At 37.6% G+C, this 22,539-nt stretch overlaps 3 protein-coding genes and 1 long non-coding RNA gene across 7 annotated transcripts; 3 read left to right on the forward strand and 1 right to left on the reverse strand.

The window, feature by feature from the left end:
• The first annotated feature begins 1,679 nt into the window (after nucleotides 1-1,679).
• Nucleotides 1,680-13,113, forward strand: LOC6647502 (NADP-dependent malic enzyme). 2 transcript variants are annotated; one of them, XM_023178267.2, is made up of 4 exons: nucleotides 1,680-1,946; nucleotides 5,234-6,095; nucleotides 11,146-12,074; nucleotides 12,140-13,113. In XM_023178267.2, exons 1-4 carry the CDS (start codon nucleotides 1,885-1,887, stop codon nucleotides 12,813-12,815), a joined length of 2,529 nt encoding a protein of 842 aa, XP_023034035.1. In that variant the 5' UTR covers nucleotides 1,680-1,884; the 3' UTR covers nucleotides 12,816-13,113. The 2 variants fall into 2 exon arrangements, with proteins under 2 accessions (XP_023034035.1, XP_002070728.3); XM_002070692.4 differs by lacking the exon at nucleotides 1,680-1,946 and adding an exon at nucleotides 4,290-4,369.
• A 577-nt stretch (nucleotides 13,114-13,690) lies between these two features.
• On the forward strand, nucleotides 13,691-16,091 carry LOC6647501. The gene is made up of 5 exons (XM_002070691.4): nucleotides 13,691-13,789; nucleotides 13,865-13,912; nucleotides 13,989-14,392; nucleotides 14,455-14,656; nucleotides 14,718-16,091. Exons 1-5 carry the CDS (start codon nucleotides 13,775-13,777, stop codon nucleotides 15,831-15,833), a joined length of 1,785 nt encoding a protein of 594 aa, XP_002070727.1. The 5' UTR covers nucleotides 13,691-13,774; the 3' UTR covers nucleotides 15,834-16,091.
• Nucleotides 16,092-16,266: 175 nt separating this feature from the next.
• Nucleotides 16,267-18,879, reverse strand: LOC6647500 (slit homolog 1 protein). Its single transcript, XM_002070690.4, has 2 exons — nucleotides 18,664-18,879; nucleotides 16,267-18,080 (listed from the first exon to the last, which is right to left on the reverse strand). Exons 1-2 carry the CDS (start codon nucleotides 18,685-18,687, stop codon nucleotides 16,545-16,547), a joined length of 1,560 nt encoding a protein of 519 aa, XP_002070726.1. The 5' UTR covers nucleotides 18,688-18,879; the 3' UTR covers nucleotides 16,267-16,544.
• Nucleotides 18,880-19,484: 605 nt separating this feature from the next.
• Nucleotides 19,485-22,199, forward strand: LOC124462104. 3 transcript variants are annotated; one of them, XR_006955378.1, is made up of 2 exons: nucleotides 19,485-20,482; nucleotides 20,541-22,199. It is a non-coding gene; the product is annotated as an uncharacterized LOC124462104 (long non-coding RNA). The 3 variants fall into 3 exon arrangements; XR_006955379.1 differs by having other exon boundaries at nucleotides 20,544-22,199; XR_006955380.1 differs by having other exon boundaries at nucleotides 19,485-20,445.
• The last annotated feature ends 340 nt before the right edge of the window (nucleotides 22,200-22,539 follow it).

Genomic DNA, 22,539 nt, shown 5'->3' on the forward strand with positions numbered 1-22,539 from the left:
TATTAAATTTAAGCCTGAACCAACGAAAGGATAAGAAGGATATGAGAAAGATTGTTATTACACAGCTGACACACCAGCTGACATCAATCAAAATAATAGTAATTCATTATTATTATATCACTCTACATGTAGTTTATTAGAGAGTCACCTATGAGCATTTGATTAACTTTCATTTGGAATTTATACATTTGCCATTAAGCCATTCATATATTAATAATCCAAATTCAAACTAAACAGGACACCTAATGAAAATAACAAATATCGAAGTACTGCCTTGATAAAGTTTCAAAAATTGCTTACTCATATTGGTCTAATAAATCTAAAATAGTATAAAAATTTATACTATCTTGACCTTTCTCAATACGAAATTATTGAATCATATATCAAAAGTGGGTACTCGTCCATTTGAGCGGCCAAAGCGTGAACCATTAATTGTTCAACAGGGCTTCAACAGAGCTCTGTTAATAAGCTGTAAGAAAGCTTCTGTTAACATTGAAAGCCCTTGAAGCGTTATAAAGCTGTCAAACAAAGCTTTAATAAGCTTTGCAATTAAAGTTTTGCCCGTTATAACTTTAAAAATATTGGCCAAGGCAAGTCAAGATCGAAAGGTTTTAACACTAACTATAAATAGGCTACGAAATGAATTCTGAAGCTGTGACTGGAAGCATGTTCTATGTAAAATACAATCGTAATAGTTAGAATTAAACCAAGTAGGTATAAGACTAATTAAATGGTCTATATACTCTAAATACATAAATCTGTTTACTAAATATAGAAGAAATTAACCTTATGTTTAATAAATAATGAATTGATTTCATTTAATTTAGTTTTGCAATCCAAATGTTTAATTTCAAAAAAAGACACATGTAGTTAAATTGCAAATTCGAAACTGTTTAAGAGTTGCTTTATTCGGTTTATACCGGTCAATGCTGTTTTATTTGGAAAGATAACTAACTAACTCACCGTTTGCCAGCACCTGCAGTTACATTTGACCTTGTGGGCACAGAAACCAAAATGACAATAATTTTGTCACAGTTTCGCAAAATAAAAACAATTGAAAATAACATCACGAATATGATATACCCTTACATGGAGTGAAACATATAAAAAATCAGCTTTCTGTTAATTGTAGAGCATGACGATAAGGTCTAAAAGATTAGCTTAATCGCTAATTGACTTATACTTCTTCAAGTCCAACTAAACTAATGAAAAATAATTTGTCTCTTTTCAATCGTTTTGCCACTGGCTTTTCCTTGCATCAAAATGCAGCCAACTGAAACGCGATGGTCAGCCAGTCAGTCAGTCAGCCAGACAGTGCGTTGAAAATTATTATTTTGTTTTAATTAGTTAGACAATGGCGAAATGACTCCATGCAGAGGTCACTGCGATTAGCCAACTGCCCAACTTGTGAGCGTCCAATTAAACAGCTGTCTGGCTCCAAAGGTGACTCACAATCAAAGCCACGAGTTCCACTTCTCCCCAACCTCCCTAACCCCCTTCTCTGTCAATCGACTGAGAAGTGTCGCGTGCTGCTTGGCTTGCCAGAGGCCATCCCACTCACTCACATACACCTTCCATCTCCTTTGGCCACCCGATGACTACCAGAGCAGCGACGACGACTTCAAACAAGTGGGCAAAGCAAAACCGCGTTTTTCTAACTATCGTTCAGTTTCATTCGGATAAGAGTAGATAAAACACTTGCCCACTAACCCGTAAGCGGGAATGAGCGCTATTAATAATTTGTTGTTAATTATTTAAGAGAAATCCTTAAAACTCAATATTTATATCCCAGTGCATGTGTTCCCAAATTTTAAGTGGCCTTTTTTTGTAATTATTTAAAGAACATTTTGTTGAACAAAGTTCGGTAAAAGCAAACATTGAAAAATGGGTAATTCCAGTTCCATTTGTGCCGATCGCAATGCCATAGGCAATTTCGATGAAAATGGGTAAGAAGGAGAAGAGAATTAAAAGAATCATTACGAATGAAGAGACCATATAAAACGGGAGGATCACAGCAATAAATTTACAGAAAAATTTAAATTGTCAAATTGTTATTAACAACTTTAAGTTTTTAACTATAACTTCTCCAATCAACTTTTGATAATTAAACAACAATAAAAGATTTTCATCAGATAAATGTTCCCTATTGTGTTAAAATCGAAAATTGTTCTTTACTCTCTTATTTGACTTTTTTCTGGTTTTTCCTTACAATAAATAAATCGTATTTTCAAAGTGAATTGACAATCTTTTGCAAATATAATATTCAAAAAGAAAATTGTGTTGCAGTTGCAATTTATATATTTTTGTTTATATAAACATCATTTTCTAAGCCTTATATAAATTCAAAATGAGCAAAAATCTCTTTGTAAAATTTTTGAAAATAGTAATTTTTTATAATTAGAAACCAAAAAAAAAACGATTAAATTACATATATGTTTTGAAAAAAACTGAACCATCTTTAAAAACCCCAAAAGTTCCTTTAATACTGGTTAACATTAGTGATCCAAACGTTTTTAATTGAGAATTAAAAATTTAATTTATTTAGAATCCTAAGAGACCAAAGCAAATTGCTCTGATTAGATTTAGATTTATAGATCCTGCACTCGATTACAAATGTCCTTTGTATCTGTCTATCACTGGTGTTTGGTGCTATCCATTAGCAACACATTCGATTTGTTTGAAATCTTTATTAATTAACAATCACTCTTCCCAGGACAAACCTTTGTCTCCTTCACATTCCCGCAAAGTTGTCGTATATTTACACACTTTTTGACTTGTAATTAGCATTTAACGATGCGATTTAATACCGATTTATAGCCACTAATATAAAAGGCACATGGTGCCATCTATAATTTAGTTTGACAGTTGAAAGGCGAATGAGTGTGGCATTAAATCCATATTGTATTACTTTGCCGTACACCAAATGTCTAACAACAAAATATTTATTAACCAATAGTCAGTTAACTTATAGCCGCCTTGTACTTGGTCATGAAATCCTCGGATAACAAAACAAAAAACTCAATTAATATTTATGAAGGTTACCGCAACATGTGTGTACCATATAATACTCAACTTGTTACTTTCAATTTCAATGTAATAATCGGTCAAAACATGCCATAAAATTGAACAGACTGAATTTAATTCGGGCATGTAATTATTTCAGGTGCAAGCATCAAGGTAAAAAGTTTTTTGAAGATTCGTTCAAATATTAGGCGGATCAATAAAAAATAAACAATGTTAGAATATCTTAGTCTGTTAATTTATGAGTTTTAGTTGACCATTGTTAAAGTGAAATTGGAAAATACACTTTAGCACTATGTCAAAGTCTCCAATTTAAAATCCACAGTCTATTAGAAACCGTTTGTGAAAGGCTTTTAAAAATTGACTATATCCTCTTGCTACCTTTAGGAAAATTTTCCATTTAAGCCCAATATGCATTTTTTTCCAATTTATTCATTTTTGCCTGAGTAGCATTAATCAGCAAAAAAAAACATTTCAAAATATTAATTTAAAATGCAAGAAAATGCAAAACCAAAATGAAACTTGTCCCAAATACAATATCAAACACAAAGCGGAAAATAAAGTATTTCGATAATTATTTAAATTCACTTATGTAGGTTCTTTTCACAAAGTACTTTTCATATTTAATTAAATAAAACTGATATTTTTTTAACGCAAAAGAACATTAACTCATACCTATTTCCATTTATGCATCTGTCAGTTTCCGTAAAAGTTACTGACCTTTATGTGAATGACTTGTCAATAGAGTTAATTTGTACCTTCTTAAATGAGTTAAATAAGTTGCTCAAGTCTTATCCATTGAAAAATTCGTGAATGATATTAAATTTTCGTTCTGGCTCTTCTTTGTTTCCCCATTTGAAGGGCCGCCGCCTCTGCAGTCATAATGAAATAATTGTCTAATAGTTTTCACGCAGAGACGAAATGTTATTTATGCCCTGATTGATTGCCATGGAAAGGCGAATGGCTGGTATTAAAAGTGCTAATAGAATATTACCCATGTATACATATATGGATCCCTTATCAGTTCAATGTACGTAGTCAGCTGCTTTCCATCACCCCCACCACCAGCCACTATCAATTCGTTTCCTTGCAGTGCCATTCTAATCAGTGGAAAGCAAGCATAAACAACAACAAAAATTGCAAAGTGTAAAGTGTAAGAGGAGAAATAGAAATCATAGTGAAACCCCAACAGAAAATCAGACGCTGGTCTCAGTTCGATTCCAGTACTGTAGCTTGACAGTCAAAAATCCAAAGAAGAGAAAAGACAGTCCAAAGAGTCCATCATGAGTTTGTCTCTGTGTGCCGGTCTGCAGCGTTATTCGAAAACCTTTGGACGGCTCAAGTTGTTGTGAGTTGCGTATTTTTGTGATTTTTTTTTTTTTGATATTGATTAGACACAGTCAAAACAAGTGGGCGTGACATTAAGCTTATCAATGGCAAGGCACTTTGCCTTGACTTATCAAAGCGCTACTCAAGCATCACCTGTTCCGCTTATGCCAATTTAACTGACAGACAGAAGATGATGATGTTGATAATGGTGATAAAAGTCCAACAAAGTGAAGAAAAAAACAACAGAAAATGAAAAAATTCTCACAGAAAAATAAATATATGGGCATTTGTAAACGTGTTGGCTCTTCATGTTTGTAATTGAATTACAAAGGGAATACCCGCATAACAGGGGCGGAAGAAACCATTTGGAGGTTTATAAATTGAATTTACACAATTTACAATGAAAAGGATTATGATACATTTCCTAAAATGAGTAGAAAGCTTTTCATTATATAGAAACCTGGAGTTTTTTTTGTAGATGGGTGTATATCTTTTAACTTCGTTATATAAATAACCTTATTATACAGACAAAAATCCCAGAAATCAATGATCAATTTGATATATACATTTCATTCTTGATTTCATTATTAGCTTCGTGTTTACTGTCTAATTAGAAAGTCCTACAGAACATTCTAAGGGTTAAAATTTGTTAACAAATTCAAAAAGGATTGCTTAGTTTTTGCACTTTTACTCTCCCGCATTTAGTTGTAATCCGTACCTGTTAGCATAGCTCAATAATCAATACTCAGCCAGCAATTACAATGTCTCTTACACTCACTACCAAGCCTCTCTCTCGCTCCCTTTCCCATATGCTTTCTTCCTCCCTTCCTCAGACTCTCTCACTATGTGTCACTCACTCTGTGTCTCTTTTCCCCCCAAACAGCACACCGATTTACCCAACAGCAAATAATTCCCAAAACCCTTCCAATGGCCAAGTAACGCCATATCATCAGCTTCGGCACGGCTACTATAAGACCACAATTCCCGTTGGCAGTGGGAGAGCCACCAACAACACAGCCACCACAAGCACCACTACCACCACCACCGCCAACGCCGCCAGCAGCTGTTGTCATTGTCGAACAGCTGATATTGGCTCACGCGCACCTCAATCGCAGCTAGTGAGTAACAACAACAACGACAACCACAACGACAATGAGGCACTCAAGCTCTCTCACACACACACCATCAACGATTGTGAGTGTAATTGTGGCAGCGCTGAGACATCATCGGCAACGGCATCGGCAGCGATGTCGGCGCAAAAATGGCGCAGTAGTCGTGTGTATAAAAATCATACGACTACAACGACAACAACACTCGAATACGAACTTTCCAATTTTGCAAAACTAACAACACAAATCAGTACGCATAGCGACGTCGGCAAGGCAACACCATCAACAGCTGACAACACTTCCAGGCAGCAAGAAGAAATTCTATTACCACCACCAGCAACATCATTCACACCACCACAGCCAGCAGGACCCTTTGTATCCTCGTCTTATCATTGGCAGCAATTGCAACAGTCTCTGCACGCTCTACATCAGCAGCAAATTGATAGCAACAACTTGCAACAACAACGTTCTTTTAGTAGCAGCAGCAGCAGCAACAACAACGACAACATGAGCCGAGCCGTCAGCATTGAACAATATGCCCCAAGAGATCGTTGTGGCCTATGGGGCACCGGCGACAATGAAGTCGTTGGCAAAGTCTCTGGATTCGATCGCCTTCACGACAAACGCTATTCAAAGGTAAGTCTCTCAAAAAGACAAAAACTTGGACACACACACACAGACACACTCACACATTCATACATATATGTGTGAATTCAAAGTGGAAAAGTACCAAGACGAAATTTTTGCCAAAAGGGTGGGTTTTTTTCGGTTGTTGTTGCCCTAGGCCTCAATGGGCTTTCATTTGAATGTGTGGCACAAGAAGCAAAGGCAAATGTAGATTCTATATTTAATCCTAGTTGATAGCAAAAAAAAAAGGAAGGCAAACCAATCATCTAATGGATAGATAAAGATTCATAAATATGAAGATTAGTTTTATTCAAGTAATTTTATTGACCCAGAATATATACAAGTTATATTGGTGGCCCTTCTTACTAAACGCTGCCAAAAAATAAACTCTTGTGTTGGCTATTTTTAAAAAATCATAAAACAAAAACCAAACTACTGAAAGACCACAAAAAAAATGTCAGCTAAACAATTTTTTTTTTAAGAATTTTTTGTCATTTCTCATTTTTTGGTTTTTTGGCGTTGTGGGTGACCTTTAGATGACATAGAGAAAGAGACAAGAGGGTAGTGGCTACCGAATCGAGTTGTTGGAGGCAAACACGCGCCACACTGGAAGACCAAAGCTCATGTTTGTTGGTATTTTTATTTTAGTAATTTATTTTTATGGTTGATGTCAGAACAGCATTCTGAGTCCACAGAAAATCGATAGTAAACTGGCAATAATTTGACCAATTAAATTTATTTTGTTTAACATGAAACAATAGAAAAAAGGGAAAAAAGAGTATTGGGTGTGAGTTTTTCTGATGAACAGTTGTTTCGGATTTTTCAATTTTATGATTTTTTTTCTCAACGAATGCATTTTCAAGATCAATGCCAATTTTCAGAGGCACCAATTTTTTCTCTGAGAGTTGACTTTTCCATTGAATTAGCCAGAATGAGAGAGAGAGTATGAGAGCAGAGCAGAATAGAGCGGAAATGAAAATTTGAATGAAAAGATATAAAGTCTGATGGGAGAGTGGGTGTAAGAGAGACACAGAGCGAGGAGAAGTAGAGGGAGACTGAGAGAGAGCTTGCGCATGTGGGTTGTAAGTGGTTCGGGGTGGGCTATTCCAAATAATAATATTTAATTTGCTGTTCCTCTTGAAGTTATTACTTTTTTTTTACTTATCAAGATATTATATTGTGGTACCCGGCCCCTAAAAACAAAATTTAATCATGTTGTCTCTTATCATATTAAATAAAAGACTACGTACATACATACATATATAAATATTTTGCACGCAATCCAACACCCTCTGAGCACACACTGAGTGTGTGTGTGTGTTCGACCTCTCGAACAGCTGATGTTTACATTTTCTTATTTCCAATGGAAAGTTTTATAATTCTTCCTTATCGGCGTCGTGAAAACCATGGAACAAACAAATGACACAGTGGACGCAACCGCATTTAGTCCACAAGAACCAAAAACTGACCTACATTTAGAAATAAATAGAAATTCTTTGATTTAACAACAAAAAAAAAAAAGCGAAACCGAATGGTGATAACTTATATTGTCTGTATCAGCGAAATATATATACATATAGTCTGCGGTTGTCTGGCTCTAGTATCTATCAATTTGTTTTGTTTAACATTTCGTTCACTCTGATTATACACTTGCAGAATAAAGTTATATTAGTTTTAGTCAGCAGCAAGAAAAGGTTTACTTTTTACAAAGCTTTTAGATTTGAATAAAAGTTCAAGTACTCGGCTTCAATCTTCTCTAGACAGTATTTCCAGCTAACAAATAACTATTAATTGGCTTAAAACAGAAGGATTTACCCATTAAGCATACATTTGTAAGGGTATACAAATTTCCCTATGATCTATTCTATTCACTGTCTTCCTCTTTTTTCAAAATTTATAGCCTCACGGAAAATATACAACGAAATTGTTGTAAATTATTCAAGCGGTCAATGTGCTGAAAGACTTGAATTTATTTTAAACAAAACACATTCCAAAGAAAATAGAGATAGAAAGATAGATAAATAGAAATCTTTACTTAATCTTTGTACTGTAGTTGCAGCTTCTTTTGTATCATGATATAAACTTTAGTATCTGCCAGGGTATATCAACTTCGAGGTAAAATAATAAACTTCCGTCTTTTGCATTTTTATCTTTCTATGGACTATGTGCTAGAATTTATCTCCTCTCTTGTTCCATTTATGCTGTCATTTGCATCAACCTCTAATGAGCCTTTTCATCTTTCACTTTGTCATCTTTTTTTTTTTTGTTGTTTTCTGTAAAGGGAAACAATTTCGTTTATATGCCATTCAGTTGAAAATCGTTTTGTCTGTGTCACTAGAAAACGCTTTCGTCATTACGGATGATGATGATGATGATGATGAATATGCCTGGGAGGGAGATAGACTGATTATCAACTTGTCGAACGAGACTAGCTCCAGACAGTCGCCGATCATCAGCTGAGCCAAGCCAAAGCGTGTTTTGATTTCAATTTTGCTTTCTGTTGCCTTTTCGCAGCTAATTTTTGTTTCTTTTTTTGGGTTTTTGCAATTCCAAACGAAATTATACGTATGCGTAATCCCCAGACGGTTCGATTTATTACGTATACACACAAACACACACGCACACAGATGCAGAGTTTGGCAATGTTTTTTTTTTGCCAGAGGTGTCCCCGGTTTCTTGGAAACACTTGTTGCTAGGCGTTTTGAAAGAAATGTTTTCATGCTTATCGTCCATTCAACGATTAAGTACGACGTTACGTTGTGAACGTTTTTTTTTTTTTTGTTTTCAATGTCAACGGTGTCGTTTTCTCACATATTATATTTCACCAGTACGGACTGCTCCTCCTCATGACGTAGACAAAAGTCATTGTTTTTTTTTTGCGTTTTTTGTATATCAGTTATATCAGTTAACAGCTAATAAGTGTTTATGGGGCTCGGTTCTGTTGGGTTTGTTGTTTTGTTGGAGGGTTCACTCACTTCCCGCACGCACACAACGCATGAGTATTTGCCCCTTTTCCAAGTACATTGATTAAATTAATTTAAATGTCATGCTAGTCGGTGATAGTCACTCATTCTTCCCCCCCGGGTACTTTTGTTTAAATCAGTGGCATGAGTGTTGTTGAAGTAGTCGAGCAAAAGCCTTAGTTGACAGTCGAAAACTTCTGACAAATGACCAAAGACTTAATATCATAAACTATTTACCACTAAAACTCATCATGAATTGGCATAAAAATACAAACAACACAAGTCACAATGACTGTAAAGTTAAGCAAATTTGTTCTGGTTTATCCAAATGTATGGGAATTTTTTGCAATACCAAGATAAATTCATTTCGAATTTCGTCATGTTATTAAAGTAAAACGCCTACATATTTTAGTTAAACGAATTATTAACTGAGAATATTACATTTTTAGTAATCGAGGTTTTAACAGATTTGAATTGCCTAAATTGCTGTTAATCTATTTGACCTTTTATATTTTATTTCAGTTGAATATAATTAGATAATTGTGAAACTAACACATGTTATAGACTAATCAAAAATCCATATTAAATGTTAAAACCAATCACGATAGCTTCATATGTTATTCTTTTACTTATTTCTTAGCATTATCTGAAATCAAAAATTGATTATTTATGGTAGTCCTTCTTCATGCATGACTTTAGAAACACGATAATAATGTTTTGATTCATCAAATTACATGTTAGACAAGTATATATAGCTTCTTGAGTGACGCAGTTTGACGGTAAAATATCTCACAACCTTTTAAATTAACTATTCTCCTTGAGGAACTGTTTTTTTGGTAGGCATTGGTAGGCAGTTATTGTTAAAGTTATCTAACTTTTTCGAATATAGATTTAATCTCAATACAATCAAACTTGCCTTTAATGTATTTCTAATGTATAGTCAACAAAGTATTTCTTAAAAATTTAATAATTTTTGTAATTATTTTTCACTTTCTTACGTATGTTTCTTGTTTCTATTCAATGATTTTTGCTTTTACTGTTTTCCGTAATGCAAAATAAAAGTTTAAGGGCTTCAATTATAGATTTAATTTAATTCTTCCAAAGTATTTCTATAATATCGGCTTTATATAATGTTATTATATATTTATTTTTATGTATTTTTGGTACGTTTGATATTTTTACTAAATATTTCCATTTGGAACCCAAAAAATTCTCAATAATTAAACTTAAATAATATGATTTACAATTTTATTCTTATTGTTTTTTTTTATTTTCGCACAATCATTATTTATTTTTTACTATTTTCCGTTACGTATATTAAGAACGCTGGTCAGTAGGAAATGAAATGGTAAAAATTATTATTTTCGGTCAATTTCTTTTTGTATTTTTAATTTAGCAAAAAGTATCTCCAAGGTACATTTTTGTATCAGATTATGTGACTTTTCCTGTTGTCATATAAACACATTTTTAATATTTTCGTGCATTTAATTTGAGGAAGCTAAATTTTAGTTTTTTGCTTTTGTCAGGTCACGACTTTTGGTATTATCATTGTAATCATGACTAATTATGTCCTAATGTGCATATTAGCAGGTTCATTCATAATTTGTTGATGAATTTCATAAATGTGGCAAAACACATCGTAGGAAATTGCGCCAGGTGCACGTTTTTATGTATGTATGTATTCATGTCTTTGCCACAAACAAAGTCATTGGGGATTATGGAAGGGGAGGGTCGAGGCAATTAGCTACGCCCGCAATATAAAATACTGTTACAAACACTTTCAAAATCAACAGCATCATGGGTGGGAAACGAGGCCATACCCAGGGGCTGGTTGAGTCATATCGGTTAAGCTTTCAAAATGCGTGTACATGGATTTGAATACCGGTTTCCATATAGGGAGAGTGCGTTTCAGAATTCGACTTTGAACTTGAAATACGACGGAGCACTGCAAGGTCATGGGGTGTAGATGTCAAGGGAGGCAGATTTCATCTCAGTTGGCGCGTGTCCACGAAGATAAGCAACGACAAACTTTTCCATACGATCATTATAATGATTTTCCATTAACCTCTATTTCTCTTCTCTTTCTTATCTCTTAGGGTCTAGGATTTACTCACGAGGAGCGTCAGCAGCTGGGCATCCATGGCCTGCTGCCATTTGCTGTGCGTAGTGAGGAGGAGCAACTTGTCCATTGCCGCACTCTTCTTGATCGTCTGGAAAATGATCTGGATAAGTACATGTACTTGATTGGTCTGTCGGAGCGCAATGAGCGTCTTTTCTACAAGGTGCTTAGCTCAGACATCGCCCACATGATGCCCCTGGTGTACACGCCCACCGTGGGTTTGGCCTGCCAAAAATACAGTCTTATCTATCAGCACAACAAGGGAATGTACATCTCGATCAAGGACAAGGACCATGTGTACGATGTGATCAAGAATTGGCCAGAGGAGGACGTGCGCGCCATTGTGGTGACGGACGGCGAACGTATCCTGGGTCTCGGAGATCTCGGTGCCAATGGCATGGGCATCCCTGTCGGCAAGCTGTCGCTGTACACAGCTCTGGCCGGCATTAAGCCAAGCCAGTGTCTGCCCATCACCCTGGATGTTGGTACCAACACTCAATCCATTCTGGATGATCCCCTGTATGTGGGACTACGTCAGAAGCGTCCCTCTGGCGAGCTCTATGATGACTTTATTGAGGAGTTCATGCGTGCCTGTGTGCGTCGCTTTGGCCAGAATGTTCTCATCCAATTCGAGGACTTTGCCAATGCCAATGCATTCCGTTTGCTTTCGAAATATCGCAACGATTATTGCACCTTCAATGATGATATTCAGGGCACTGCCTCGGTGGCCGTGGCTGGTCTTTTGGCCTCTTTGAAGATTAAGAAGACAAATTTGAAGGATAACGTGTTGCTGTTCCTTGGTGCTGGTGAGGCCGCTTTGGGTATTGCCAACCTTTGTACTATGGCCATGAAGGCTGAAGGTCTCACCGATGAGGAGGCCAAAAAGCGCATTTGGATGGTGGACAGGTAAGTTACGATAATTCAATAAAGAGGATGAAGTCAACTAATCATAATTTTCCTGTTTTTCTTAGCCGTGGTGTTATTGTACGCGATCGTCCAAAGGGTGGTATTACCGAGCACAAGTTGCACTTTGCCCAGACTCACGAACCCATCGACACTCTAGAGGAGGCAGTTCGTCGCGTTCGCCCCAATGTGCTGATCGGTGCTGCTGCCCAGGGCGGTGCCTTCACTCAAGAGATTCTCGAGCAAATGGCCGAAATTAATGAGACACCAATCATTTTTGCTTTATCAAACCCCACCAGCAAGGCCGAGTGTACCGCCGAGGAGGCCTACACCCACACCAAGGGCAGATGCATCTTTGCCTCTGGCTCACCCTTTGCCCCCGTCACCTACAACAACCGCAAATTCTATCCTGGCCAAGGCAACAACTCGTACATCTTTCCGGGTGTGGCACTTGGTGTTCTCGCCGCTGGTATGTTGACCATTCCCGAGGAGGTGTTCCTGGTGGCCGCTGAGCGTCTGGCCGAGCTTGTCTCCAAAGAGGATTTGAACAAGGGCAGCCTATACCCGCCACTCTCATCCATTGTCAACTGCTCGATAGCCATTGCCGAGAAGATTGTCGACTATGCCTACAAGAACAAATTGGCTACCGTGCGCCCTGAGCCCGTCAACAAAGTGGCCTTCATCAAGGCCCAAATGTACGATCTGGATTACCCACGTGCCGTGCCTGTCACCTACCACTTGTAAATGGACTGATTATCTTGTTGTCTTTGTCATCAGCGCAATGTATTTGCCATTCCATTAGCTTCGAAAAGCCCAAGGAATACAACAACACACACATAATATCACACGACGGTAATGCAGCGGGCATGAGCAGTACTTTTACTCATGTTATTTATTTTATAATGTCGCACATTTCTTTCCTAGCTTATAGTCAAATTGTATCACACCACCACCTCAATCCACATCTATGTATCCTCCTTCACACCTTCGTTCTGTTTGTGATCTAATAATCTAAATGAAATATAGCAAACTCTTTACTTAATATTTCACATCAACTTTAACAAAAGGCAAACAATTTTTATGATTTTTATTAAATATACAAACATATGTAAATGGGATGTTAATATGCTATAAATATACATATATATACATATGTCAACACAAATTATATTAAGTATCTACAACTACAAAATATAAATATTAAAATATAAAAGCAAAGTATACAAATTATATTGGATTTAGATAAATGTGGGATGATTATTTTAAATTCTAAATGAAATCAACTATCACTATTTATAAGAAATATGTGAAGAAGCCAGGGAGAAAGTGTAATATTTGAATTTACCGCTTGATTCAAAAACTAGTCTGGCAGCCCTTATTTCATACGATATGGCAACACTGACTTAAATAGTGCTGGACCAGTTGTAGAAGAAGAAAAAAAGTTAAATCAACAAAATCTCCGAATCTGTATGCAAAAGCAAATTAGAATTGTTTTTTGGTTAATTTCTCATTTAAAGTTACTTAAGCTTTTTAATTTTAACAACAATTTTGTGATATGTGCCGAATAATTAACTGGCCGAAAAATAGCCAATTCGACGGCAAACAAGCTAAGATGTCATCACTGTTCGTTGAGCAAGAGTGGTAGAGTGTGGGTGTTCTTATTAACAAAGCCGAAAGCATTTCACCTGCCCGAAATAAAAAATATGGAAAAGCTCAAGGTAGGTTCATAGTTCAACTTGTTAAAATATAAAGTATCAGATAATTATCACCCGATTCGTTTTGCACCCACACAGCGACGGTGTGAGCAGCGCCAATTGATGGACGAGCTAAAGCAGCGACAGGTAAGTTATAAATAAACCTCAATTAAATGCATGTACCAACATTATAGTATGTGAATGTGTGTCTCTTTGTCTGCAGGTCATAACGGATAACCTACTGCAAAAGATACTCTACTCTAAACGCCTGCTAGTGGATCATGTGGAGGCCCTTGAATTATGTATGCAACAACTGAATGAAACTTGTCCCTCCCCTCACCGACAACTGTTGACCACGCGGAATGCCTGCCTACTCGTGGGCTGCTCCGTGCTAGAGCATTTTATAACTCCAAGAAGTATGCGAATCTTGCTATTGCCTTCGGCCCTAATCACCGGCACTTTTGGTGCTCTGTATGCGGTTAAGAGTGTTTTCGTGTGCCGCAACAAGATAGTGGAGCGCAAGTTGGAGCAGCTGGTGCAGACCATTGATGAGTTTGGCAACTGCATAAGACGCAATATGACTTACTTTCAAGAGATTATCATTATGAAACAGGCGGAACTTATTGAGTAGGCAGATGAATCATTGGAAATTGTTATGAAAACTAATTTTTCTTTATACATTCTTAAAGATCCCGTCAAATTGAACGTGCCTGGGATTGCATAACAGCAGCCAAAGAGGTGACCGAAATACTGTATGATGCTACCCGTAAACTGGAGACGGATTATCCCCTGCCAACCAAATACGGCCCATATTACGCCCCCATGGAAGAGCTGCGCGACTGCGACTATTTTAAAACCAACGTGACGGACTACAGTCCAAAGCACATCAAGGTTTTTGAAATGCATCCAATCCATTTTTCAATTACTTTATGAAATGTTGTTTCTTCTGCAGGATTTCCACAACATCTTTGCCTATGTGCAGTCACAGTATCTTCTTCGACTAGCATTGACCATCACAACAAGGCCGTCGATTTCCCAGCTCAGTGACGAGTTAGTGAAAATCGATTGCCTGGTGCGTCAGTTAGTCCAGGAGGAGGAGCAACACTTTAGGAATCTGGCGACAGCTATGCAGAACAAGAAGCAACTGGAACTAGCCGAATTGCATGCCAATAAAACGGAGCAACAGCGAAGTGGTCCCATTGCAGTGCTGCAACACTCCTCCTTGAAACTGAGTGCCTGCATGGTGGCCGTAGCCGGCGAGTGTCAAGCCCTAGATGTTACTCTTCAACAATTGACCGCCGCGGAGGCAGCCAACAAGAACAATGCCAGCCAATTGGCGGCAGTGGCCAACAATATGCACGGCATTGAGAATGCCTTGGCCGTTTGCTGTGATGACTTCCAACGTCTAATGCTGGTCTATAACAAGTTTCTAAACAGCAAGCTCGATTTGGATAATAAGTCAGCGTCTCCTGTCGCCTCAGCCCAAGATAAGGAATTCCCCGAGAGTATTCTGCGCGTAGAGTACTCACAGAATTCCAGTGAACCGCAGGAGAAGGATGACTTCTATGCCTACATGTACGATGAGCATGAGGCACAAGATTTTGACGCTGACCAACAGCAGGCACCCTTTCCCACACCCGAGAAGCAGTTACTCAATTTTGAGAAACGCATTACCAAGGGCAAGTTCAAGCCGGTATTGAAGCAACTTAAGGATCGCATCGATCCCATACGACAGGTCATGTTAGAGAAGGAACGTGAAGTTCTTGCCTCAAAGGGCATCAATGTGGACGAGCTATTCGCTCAAACGGAAAAGGAACAAAAAGATAATCGTTTGACCGACCAGCAAAGGAATTACGATGGATCTGTCTCTGGCTCGGAATCGGACTCAGCTGAAGAATCACCCGCGTTCAAGGAGCGCACCAAAAAACTCAAGGAACGTGATAACTTTGCCGAAATGCGTCAATTTCTGGCACAAAAACAGAAACTTAATTTGTTTAACTTAAATGGAACGGAACCCATACGACCACCAGTTTCAATTGAAGAGGAGCTGCTGGAGAGCGAGTGTTAGAACCATTTACATTAACCAAGTTTTTATCAACATCCCCCAAAATGTTTTTTATCTGTTAGAAATGTTTTATCTGCAACAACAAAAAAATATCTATTTAAGATAAGCGCAACAAGAAGCGCTTCCTCTGATAATTTTGCCGTTGATTTTGTTCCTTTTATTTGCGTTTTTAAAGCTATTTTTAAATTATTGCTGTACAAAACAAATGGCACGCAAATTAATAAACTTTCTGATGTACATATACCTATATAATAATTTAAAGCAAGACTTTTATAAACAAAAAAAACTGAAAGGAAGACAATTTGGCTTTTGGATTATCAATGAAGAGCTAATAAAATATAAATTTAAGATATTCTATTGATCTAGAAATCAATGAGGGCAAAAAGAACTTACTCTTTGAATTATTAGTAGTCCAATTATTCGACTTTGTCAAAAGTTTGTATAAAATTGTTATTTATTTTAAGTATTGATTACATGCTAGTTAATCGGAACTTAAGTACAATACGAAACATCGGATGGCAAGCTCTAAACACTAAAAGTAAAATGGGATCAAATCGGTAGGATCGGTCTCACATTTTAATTACATATACATATGTACAGGTTAAGCACTCACATGCCTCTTTGCAGTGGGTGGAACAATTCGTGGACATCTTTGGCTCAAAAATTAATACACTGTATTACTCTTTCTCTCTCTCTATCTGTTTTACTGATGGCTCAAGCATTCGCCGCCCCGGTGACAGCAGCATTGGATGGATTTTGGAATTTGCTGGTAACCGAAGCCGGTTGGAGCTGTGAGAATGCTGATAGGTTGCTGCCCCTTACACTGGTGTAGCGTATGGGCTGGACTCCATAGTCACTGCCCTTTAGGCGACGCCTCACACACACCACAATGAAGCCAATGATCAAACCGAGGACCACAACAAAGCTGGCAATGATGGCAGTAAGGATTATATAGCGGCGACGCAGGAAACGTGGCGGTTCCTCATCGACTGCTCGATATTTCTTCGGTATAACCATATTGCAAATGTAATCGGCCGTCAAATTAGAAAGTTGTGCACCAGCCAGGATATAGGGCGTATCGCAGCGTGCCACATCCGATGACTGTTGAATGTGTGGTCTATCGGCCAGGTCCAAAGCCTGGAAGAGATCACAATTGCAAAACCAGGGATTACCAGCAATGGCGAAGCTGCGAAGTCGTGACCAGGTTGCATTGCTGCTACTCGCATTCAGGGTGAGAGTGGTCAATGCATTCTGAGAGAGATCCAGTTGGGTCAGATTGCGACTTTCCACCAAGTCATCGAGCTCTATACGCTCAAGTTTGGGATTATGAGAGCAATCCAATTGCTCCAGAGCGGGCAATCTCAAAGATCCTCGATCTAAGACACGCAGAGAACGATTGTCACTGATATTGAGACGACGCAATGCCTCCAATTTTGGAAAATTTTGTGCATTGAAAACGACAAAAGCATTGTCCGCTAGATTCAATTGTATCAGCGATTTACCCAACAGCTGAATGCCACTTGGAACCTGTGCAAATAAATTTCCAGACACATCCAAGAAACGCAAATTGCTAAGAGTTCCAAACAGTTCAGTTGGCAGCGTTGTCATCTCATTGTGAGATAAATCCAAACGCTGCAAAGTGGTCACAGCAGCAATTGAGGCTGTGGTGGCCGCATCCAAGACATTGAGACGATTATAGGCCAAAGCAAGCTTGGTCAGTTGTGGTGTGTGCTCGAATAGCTTACGATCCAAACGGGCAATACGATTATGGCTAAGATCCAAATCTTTCAGAGCGATAGGCTCATATTTGGTAGCCTTGAAGGGACCACGAAACAGATCAGGTTTCAGTGCCTCGTCTGAAATCTCATTCCAGCTGAGATAAAGACCCTCCACATTGGGCACATCCATGAATAGTGGCGCCTGCAACTGTTGCATGCCGCAGTGGCGACACGACAAAGTCAATGTTGCATTTGTGGCTGGCAATTGCTGCAAGAGACGTATACGATTGCCCGAGTAGGAGGCAACTATCTCCACTCCTGTGGATTGGGTACCAAACTCTGTGGGCCAACGTGCCAGAATGTGTTCGAAATTCTTCATGGCACAGTTCAGAGTTTGATGAATGCGTTTACTACTATCCTGGGTGCTGAGGCAGACGCATGTTTCGCATATATTCGCCACAGGCTGGTATGGTATATCCTCATGCTGGGCATAGACCTGGAACCGAAGCAGCAACGCTATGCCACTGAGAAGCTGCAAAAGAAAAGCCAAGATTAGTGACTAATAAAAGGAGAACTTTATAGTATTTCAAAAAATATCTTTAACCATTAAAGTGTAAGGGAAACATATGAAAACTAACCCAACATTCTTTGTTTATTATGAATTTATTGACCGATTTGCAAATGCGTATTCTTTATATATAGGTCGATGCCATCGATCGATTTTAAAGTGGTTTACGGCAGTTACGAAATTTGATTGAACCTTTGTGCAAGGTAAGAAGATTAATGATGACTGTTTTGGTGAATAAACAACAATATGGATATGAGTCAGTATACCAAAAATATTAAACCTTAAAAACACCTGGTGAGAATATTATTTCTATAGTCTTTGAAAACACTTGCATTTGAGTTTACGTGCCTAGGCCACACTTTAAAGTCTCTACATATTGGTAAATTATTATAACGAAAACTGATACTTTCATATATTATTTTTCTTCCCCCCTTTAACTACATACATATCTCTGACCCCGAAACGTAGGGAACTAGAATGTACAAGATAAGATAATAAATTTTGTCGCATACCTACACTCTTTTTGTTTTTTAGTTTTTTTACTTACCAACAGCAAAAAGGTGTGCTTCATTTCTATATACGTATGTCGTTTATAATTTAAGATTTCGTTGAAGATTTTTCCAAAGATCTGCAAACAAAAATTACAAGAGTTTCCGTTTTGTTTTTAGCAATTTTTCACGAGCGAACCAAGTAAATGCAACAAACCGATCCGAAGAGCTTGTGGAAAATAGAACTAAATTAATGAATCAAGCCGACAACTGACTACAAGAGCCCGTTCGTTGGCATTATATGTATTTGTTTTGATTAGATACGAGACGGAGAGATACTGATAGGCGATCACTGAGAGAGCGAAAGAGAGTCTGACAAAACAGTTATGGTAGTGGGCTTTGAAATACCCTTTACCAACTTCTAAAAGAGATATTTAGTGTAGAACTCATAATGTTCTTGAAATTGGCATCAAAGTCCTGCTGTCCTATCATTTGGTATGCCTATTCTATACTCACTTGAACCAAGGCAAACGTAAACATATTTTGTATTCTTGTTCGATTCCCATAAAGTCGTCTATATGGTGAAAATATATTGCAACTAATATTTTTAAAATAGATATTGAATCCATTCTTCGCAACGTTGAAGGAGTTCAAAGTAATAATTAATTATTATTAACTTAACTTGATTCAGCTATTCCCTAAAGTATGCTAAGAATATCAAAACAGCTAAACTCTAAGCTTATTCCAAAAAAAATTGAATTGAGATGTAATTACTCACCCTTTACGCTAATAAAAAAGATTCTAATAGGATTAAAACTAACGTAATGACTTAGAAGTTGTTACAACTTCAAGATCTTGGTCTAAATCAAAATATATTCCATAAGGTGTCGGCTTTTACTATACTTTAAACTTAATATGCCTTTTTGAAGCTTCTTCGTTACTGGGTATACAAACAAAGACTGCTCTCTGCTCTTTATTTCTGGGAACGTCGTAGAATATGTCTTTTTCTTTCTAAGTAAAAGTGAATTCCATTTGAGTCATTTACCATTCGGCGGCTGCTGGTTCTATCTCTTTACCCGCAAGGCCGTGGCGGCATCGGCGGCGGCGGCAGCGTTGATGTTTCTTTAATACTTTGGAACCACACTGAGACACGGCGGTGACTAAAGTGCAGCTGCCTCACGACAACAGCAACAACAAAGACACTATATATGTATGTACATTCGTATAGAAATGATGATTTTTGACTCCAGATAAGATAATAAATTGTGTCATGTCGCAAGGCAATTCGTTCTCATTTCCATTCACATTTCCAGTTGACTCAAATGGAATAAAATTAATAGGGAAAGAGTCTCTTCCAATTAGAAACAGATGGCAATTACAAGACGGGCAAGTGTCATTGGGTTCCATTGAACTTTTAAAGATCAAATTGAGCTGTTCGCCACATTGTACCGCAAAAATAAATAAAAACAAACAAAACACAAATGCTTGTGGCACTATGGAAATTGGTTGCATAAACACTGTGGCGAGACAAATGGCCCCAGTCTCGGATAGCCAGCCAGACAGGCGTACAGACCGAGTTATAGAAACACTGTACAAATATATGTGTTTTAGTGAGTCATGGATCTTGCGTTATGTACCCAGCACACTTATAGGAAGAGTATATTGAGACTTTCTAGATCTTGATCTGCATCTAAGTAACTTAATATCAAACTTGACACTGACTGTTTGAAAACACTGACACAAGATCGCTCTACCCAGTTTTCTTTTTAATTTTCTAGACCTAACACAAATTGGTAGTGGGTAACACAAAGCCGTTTCACTTGTTTAAGCCATTGCATAAAGTACGTGCACTCACAACAACAAACTGAAAAGAAATACGTAGATATATATATTCTAAGATTGAATAGACAGTCTCTTTTACGATTTTGTCTTGCAGAAGTTCAGCTCGATTTGGCATACATTTATGATGGGTATACGTGAGTAAACGTCTTTGACGTATACGTGATAAATTGAAATTTCACTAGCATTGTATGTTCGTGATAACTAACTTCTTTTTTTCGTAGTGTATTTCACTAATTTCTTAGATGAACTTTTCATAAGAAACAGCACAAACAAAACATAAAACAGTCGCGACTTGGTCTCGGTCTCGTCTCGGTTTTTGCCTTTTCAACTTGCAAATGAAACCCGTTTGCCGTGTTGCAGCACTGTTTGCAGCTGCCACAATCGATGCTCATCCTCAACATCCTCGTCTTAAATCAACGCGCATTGAAATTGAAACCAAAATAAGTGAGAGAACAATGCGAACTTTGCAAACGAACGTGTTACCTGCCTCTGCCTGTTGCTCAAAATGAACTGAAACTGGAAATTTGTTTGTGGCTGGATATCGATTCCCGTTCCCACAATGCTGGACACACACAGCCCTCGTCCGCCAAAAGAAACCGGTCGGTCGTTGGCCGAATTTGAAACCAAGACAGAGAGAGAGAGAGAGAAAGAGAGACCTCAAGCACACACACACACACACATTTATCTTGTTTATGCTATTGTCGAGCAGACTTAATATTAATGGAGGGCAGCTGGTTCTTCCAAATGCAACTTGCAACTGCAACGGAAACGCCGTTCGTGGCAAGATCGTTAAATATTTAAGTATATACATGTACCTACCAGTACTTCCTGCGATGCGGTAACATTAAAGTGAATTAAAACCAAAATTTCGTCATTTAAAAGAACAAACATTTATGCAATTAACAACTATGCCTATCTATGGTGCATATAATAATCAATAGCCGTGGAGAAAGCTGCAAAACCTAAGCCGCCGATGATGCCAGCTTTAATGCCAGCCCGGAGGCCAATCAAACCACCTGTTATGCCACCTGCATATGTGCCATTTCGCCAATCGGTGACTCCGCGTTTCTGTGGGAAAAATGAAGAGGCGTTGTATTATTTAACTGGGTAATCTTTACACTCTTTTTCAGTCACTTACGCTCTCTATGGTACACTCAACAATAGAGAACACAGCGCCAATTAATGCAAAATTCTTGGCATAGGAATGCGTTGTGGCACGCATCTCACGGAAAACCTCACGAGCCGTTTGTTTCTTTTCATTGGCAAATGGATCAGCCATATTAGGATTAACGGAGGCACTGAACAAACCCAAAGCAGCTCCCAGGCCATATCCTACAAGGGGAAAATCATAAATAAAAATCATGAAATCTAAGCTTTGCTTCGTCCTTACCCATAACACAGGCCATGGCACACTTAAATCCACAACTCTCAACAGCCGTTTCTATCATTTTCTCCTCGTTGGTCTTTATCTTGACAGGACCATTGGTTTTGGGTATAACTATATTTTCACGGTATCTTTGAAAATTGCCCACAAATTTCAGAGCCATTTTATCAAGCTCGGCATTATCAAACATCCGCGGGGGAGTAATTTCTTTGGGCTGCTCCCCAGAATTGGGCAGCATGGACATCGTTAATGTTTATTAAATGCTGTTTCTTTTATACAGAAAATGTACACTTTAATTGAAATGGAAATAAGCGTGTTTACGAGTTACAAAAAAATAATTGTTCCAAAATTGTTATCACATCGTTGAAACAGCTGTTATTTTCGAAGGGCTGGATTAACACAATTAGTGTTACCAGGTCATCTGAGCGTAAAAAAGCTAAATAAACATTTCTAGCTTTTTTTCCTAGAGAATTTTAAAAAGTTTTTATTTTAAATTATTGTAAACTTTTCAAATCGTTATTAGAGAAAATGCCTATCGGCTAAAATATTCTGGATTTTAAACAACCTTAATATATAATTAATCCACAGAAACGAATAGAGCTTGTTTATTAATTGGATAATCAAATTGGTGCATTAAATAATTTAAATGAAATAAATTATATAGTTTGACTATAGCAATTTTTTAGATAATAATAGATAATCTGTTGAC

Source organism: Drosophila willistoni, chromosome 3R, assembly GCF_018902025.1.
Source record: "Drosophila willistoni isolate 14030-0811.24 chromosome 3R, UCI_dwil_1.1, whole genome shotgun sequence".
Classification (NCBI taxonomy): Eukaryota; Metazoa; Arthropoda; class Insecta; order Diptera; family Drosophilidae; genus Drosophila; species Drosophila willistoni.

Coding starts and splice junctions, on each gene's coding strand:
- LOC6647502 (XM_002070692.4), top strand. CDS start 4,305: ATGAGTTTGTCTCTGTGTGCCGGTCTGCAGCGTTATTCGAAAACCTTT. Junction 4,370..5,233: donor TTTGGACGGCTCAAGTTGTT/GTGAGTTGCGTA, acceptor CCCCCCAAACAG/CACACCGATTTACCCAACAG. Junction 12,075..12,139: donor CGCATTTGGATGGTGGACAG/GTAAGTTACGAT, acceptor TGTTTTTCTTAG/CCGTGGTGTTATTGTACGCG.
- LOC6647501 (XM_002070691.4), top strand. Junction 14,393..14,454: donor AAACAGGCGGAACTTATTGA/GTAGGCAGATGA, acceptor ACATTCTTAAAG/ATCCCGTCAAATTGAACGTG. Junction 14,657..14,717: donor ACAGTCCAAAGCACATCAAG/GTTTTTGAAATG, acceptor TTTCTTCTGCAG/GATTTCCACAACATCTTTGC.
- LOC6647500 (XM_002070690.4), bottom strand. CDS start 18,687: ATGAAGCACACCTTTTTGCTGTTG. Junction 18,081..18,663: donor AGCACACCTTTTTGCTGTTG/GTAAGTAAAAAA, acceptor TTTCTTTTGCAG/CTTCTCAGTGGCATAGCGTT.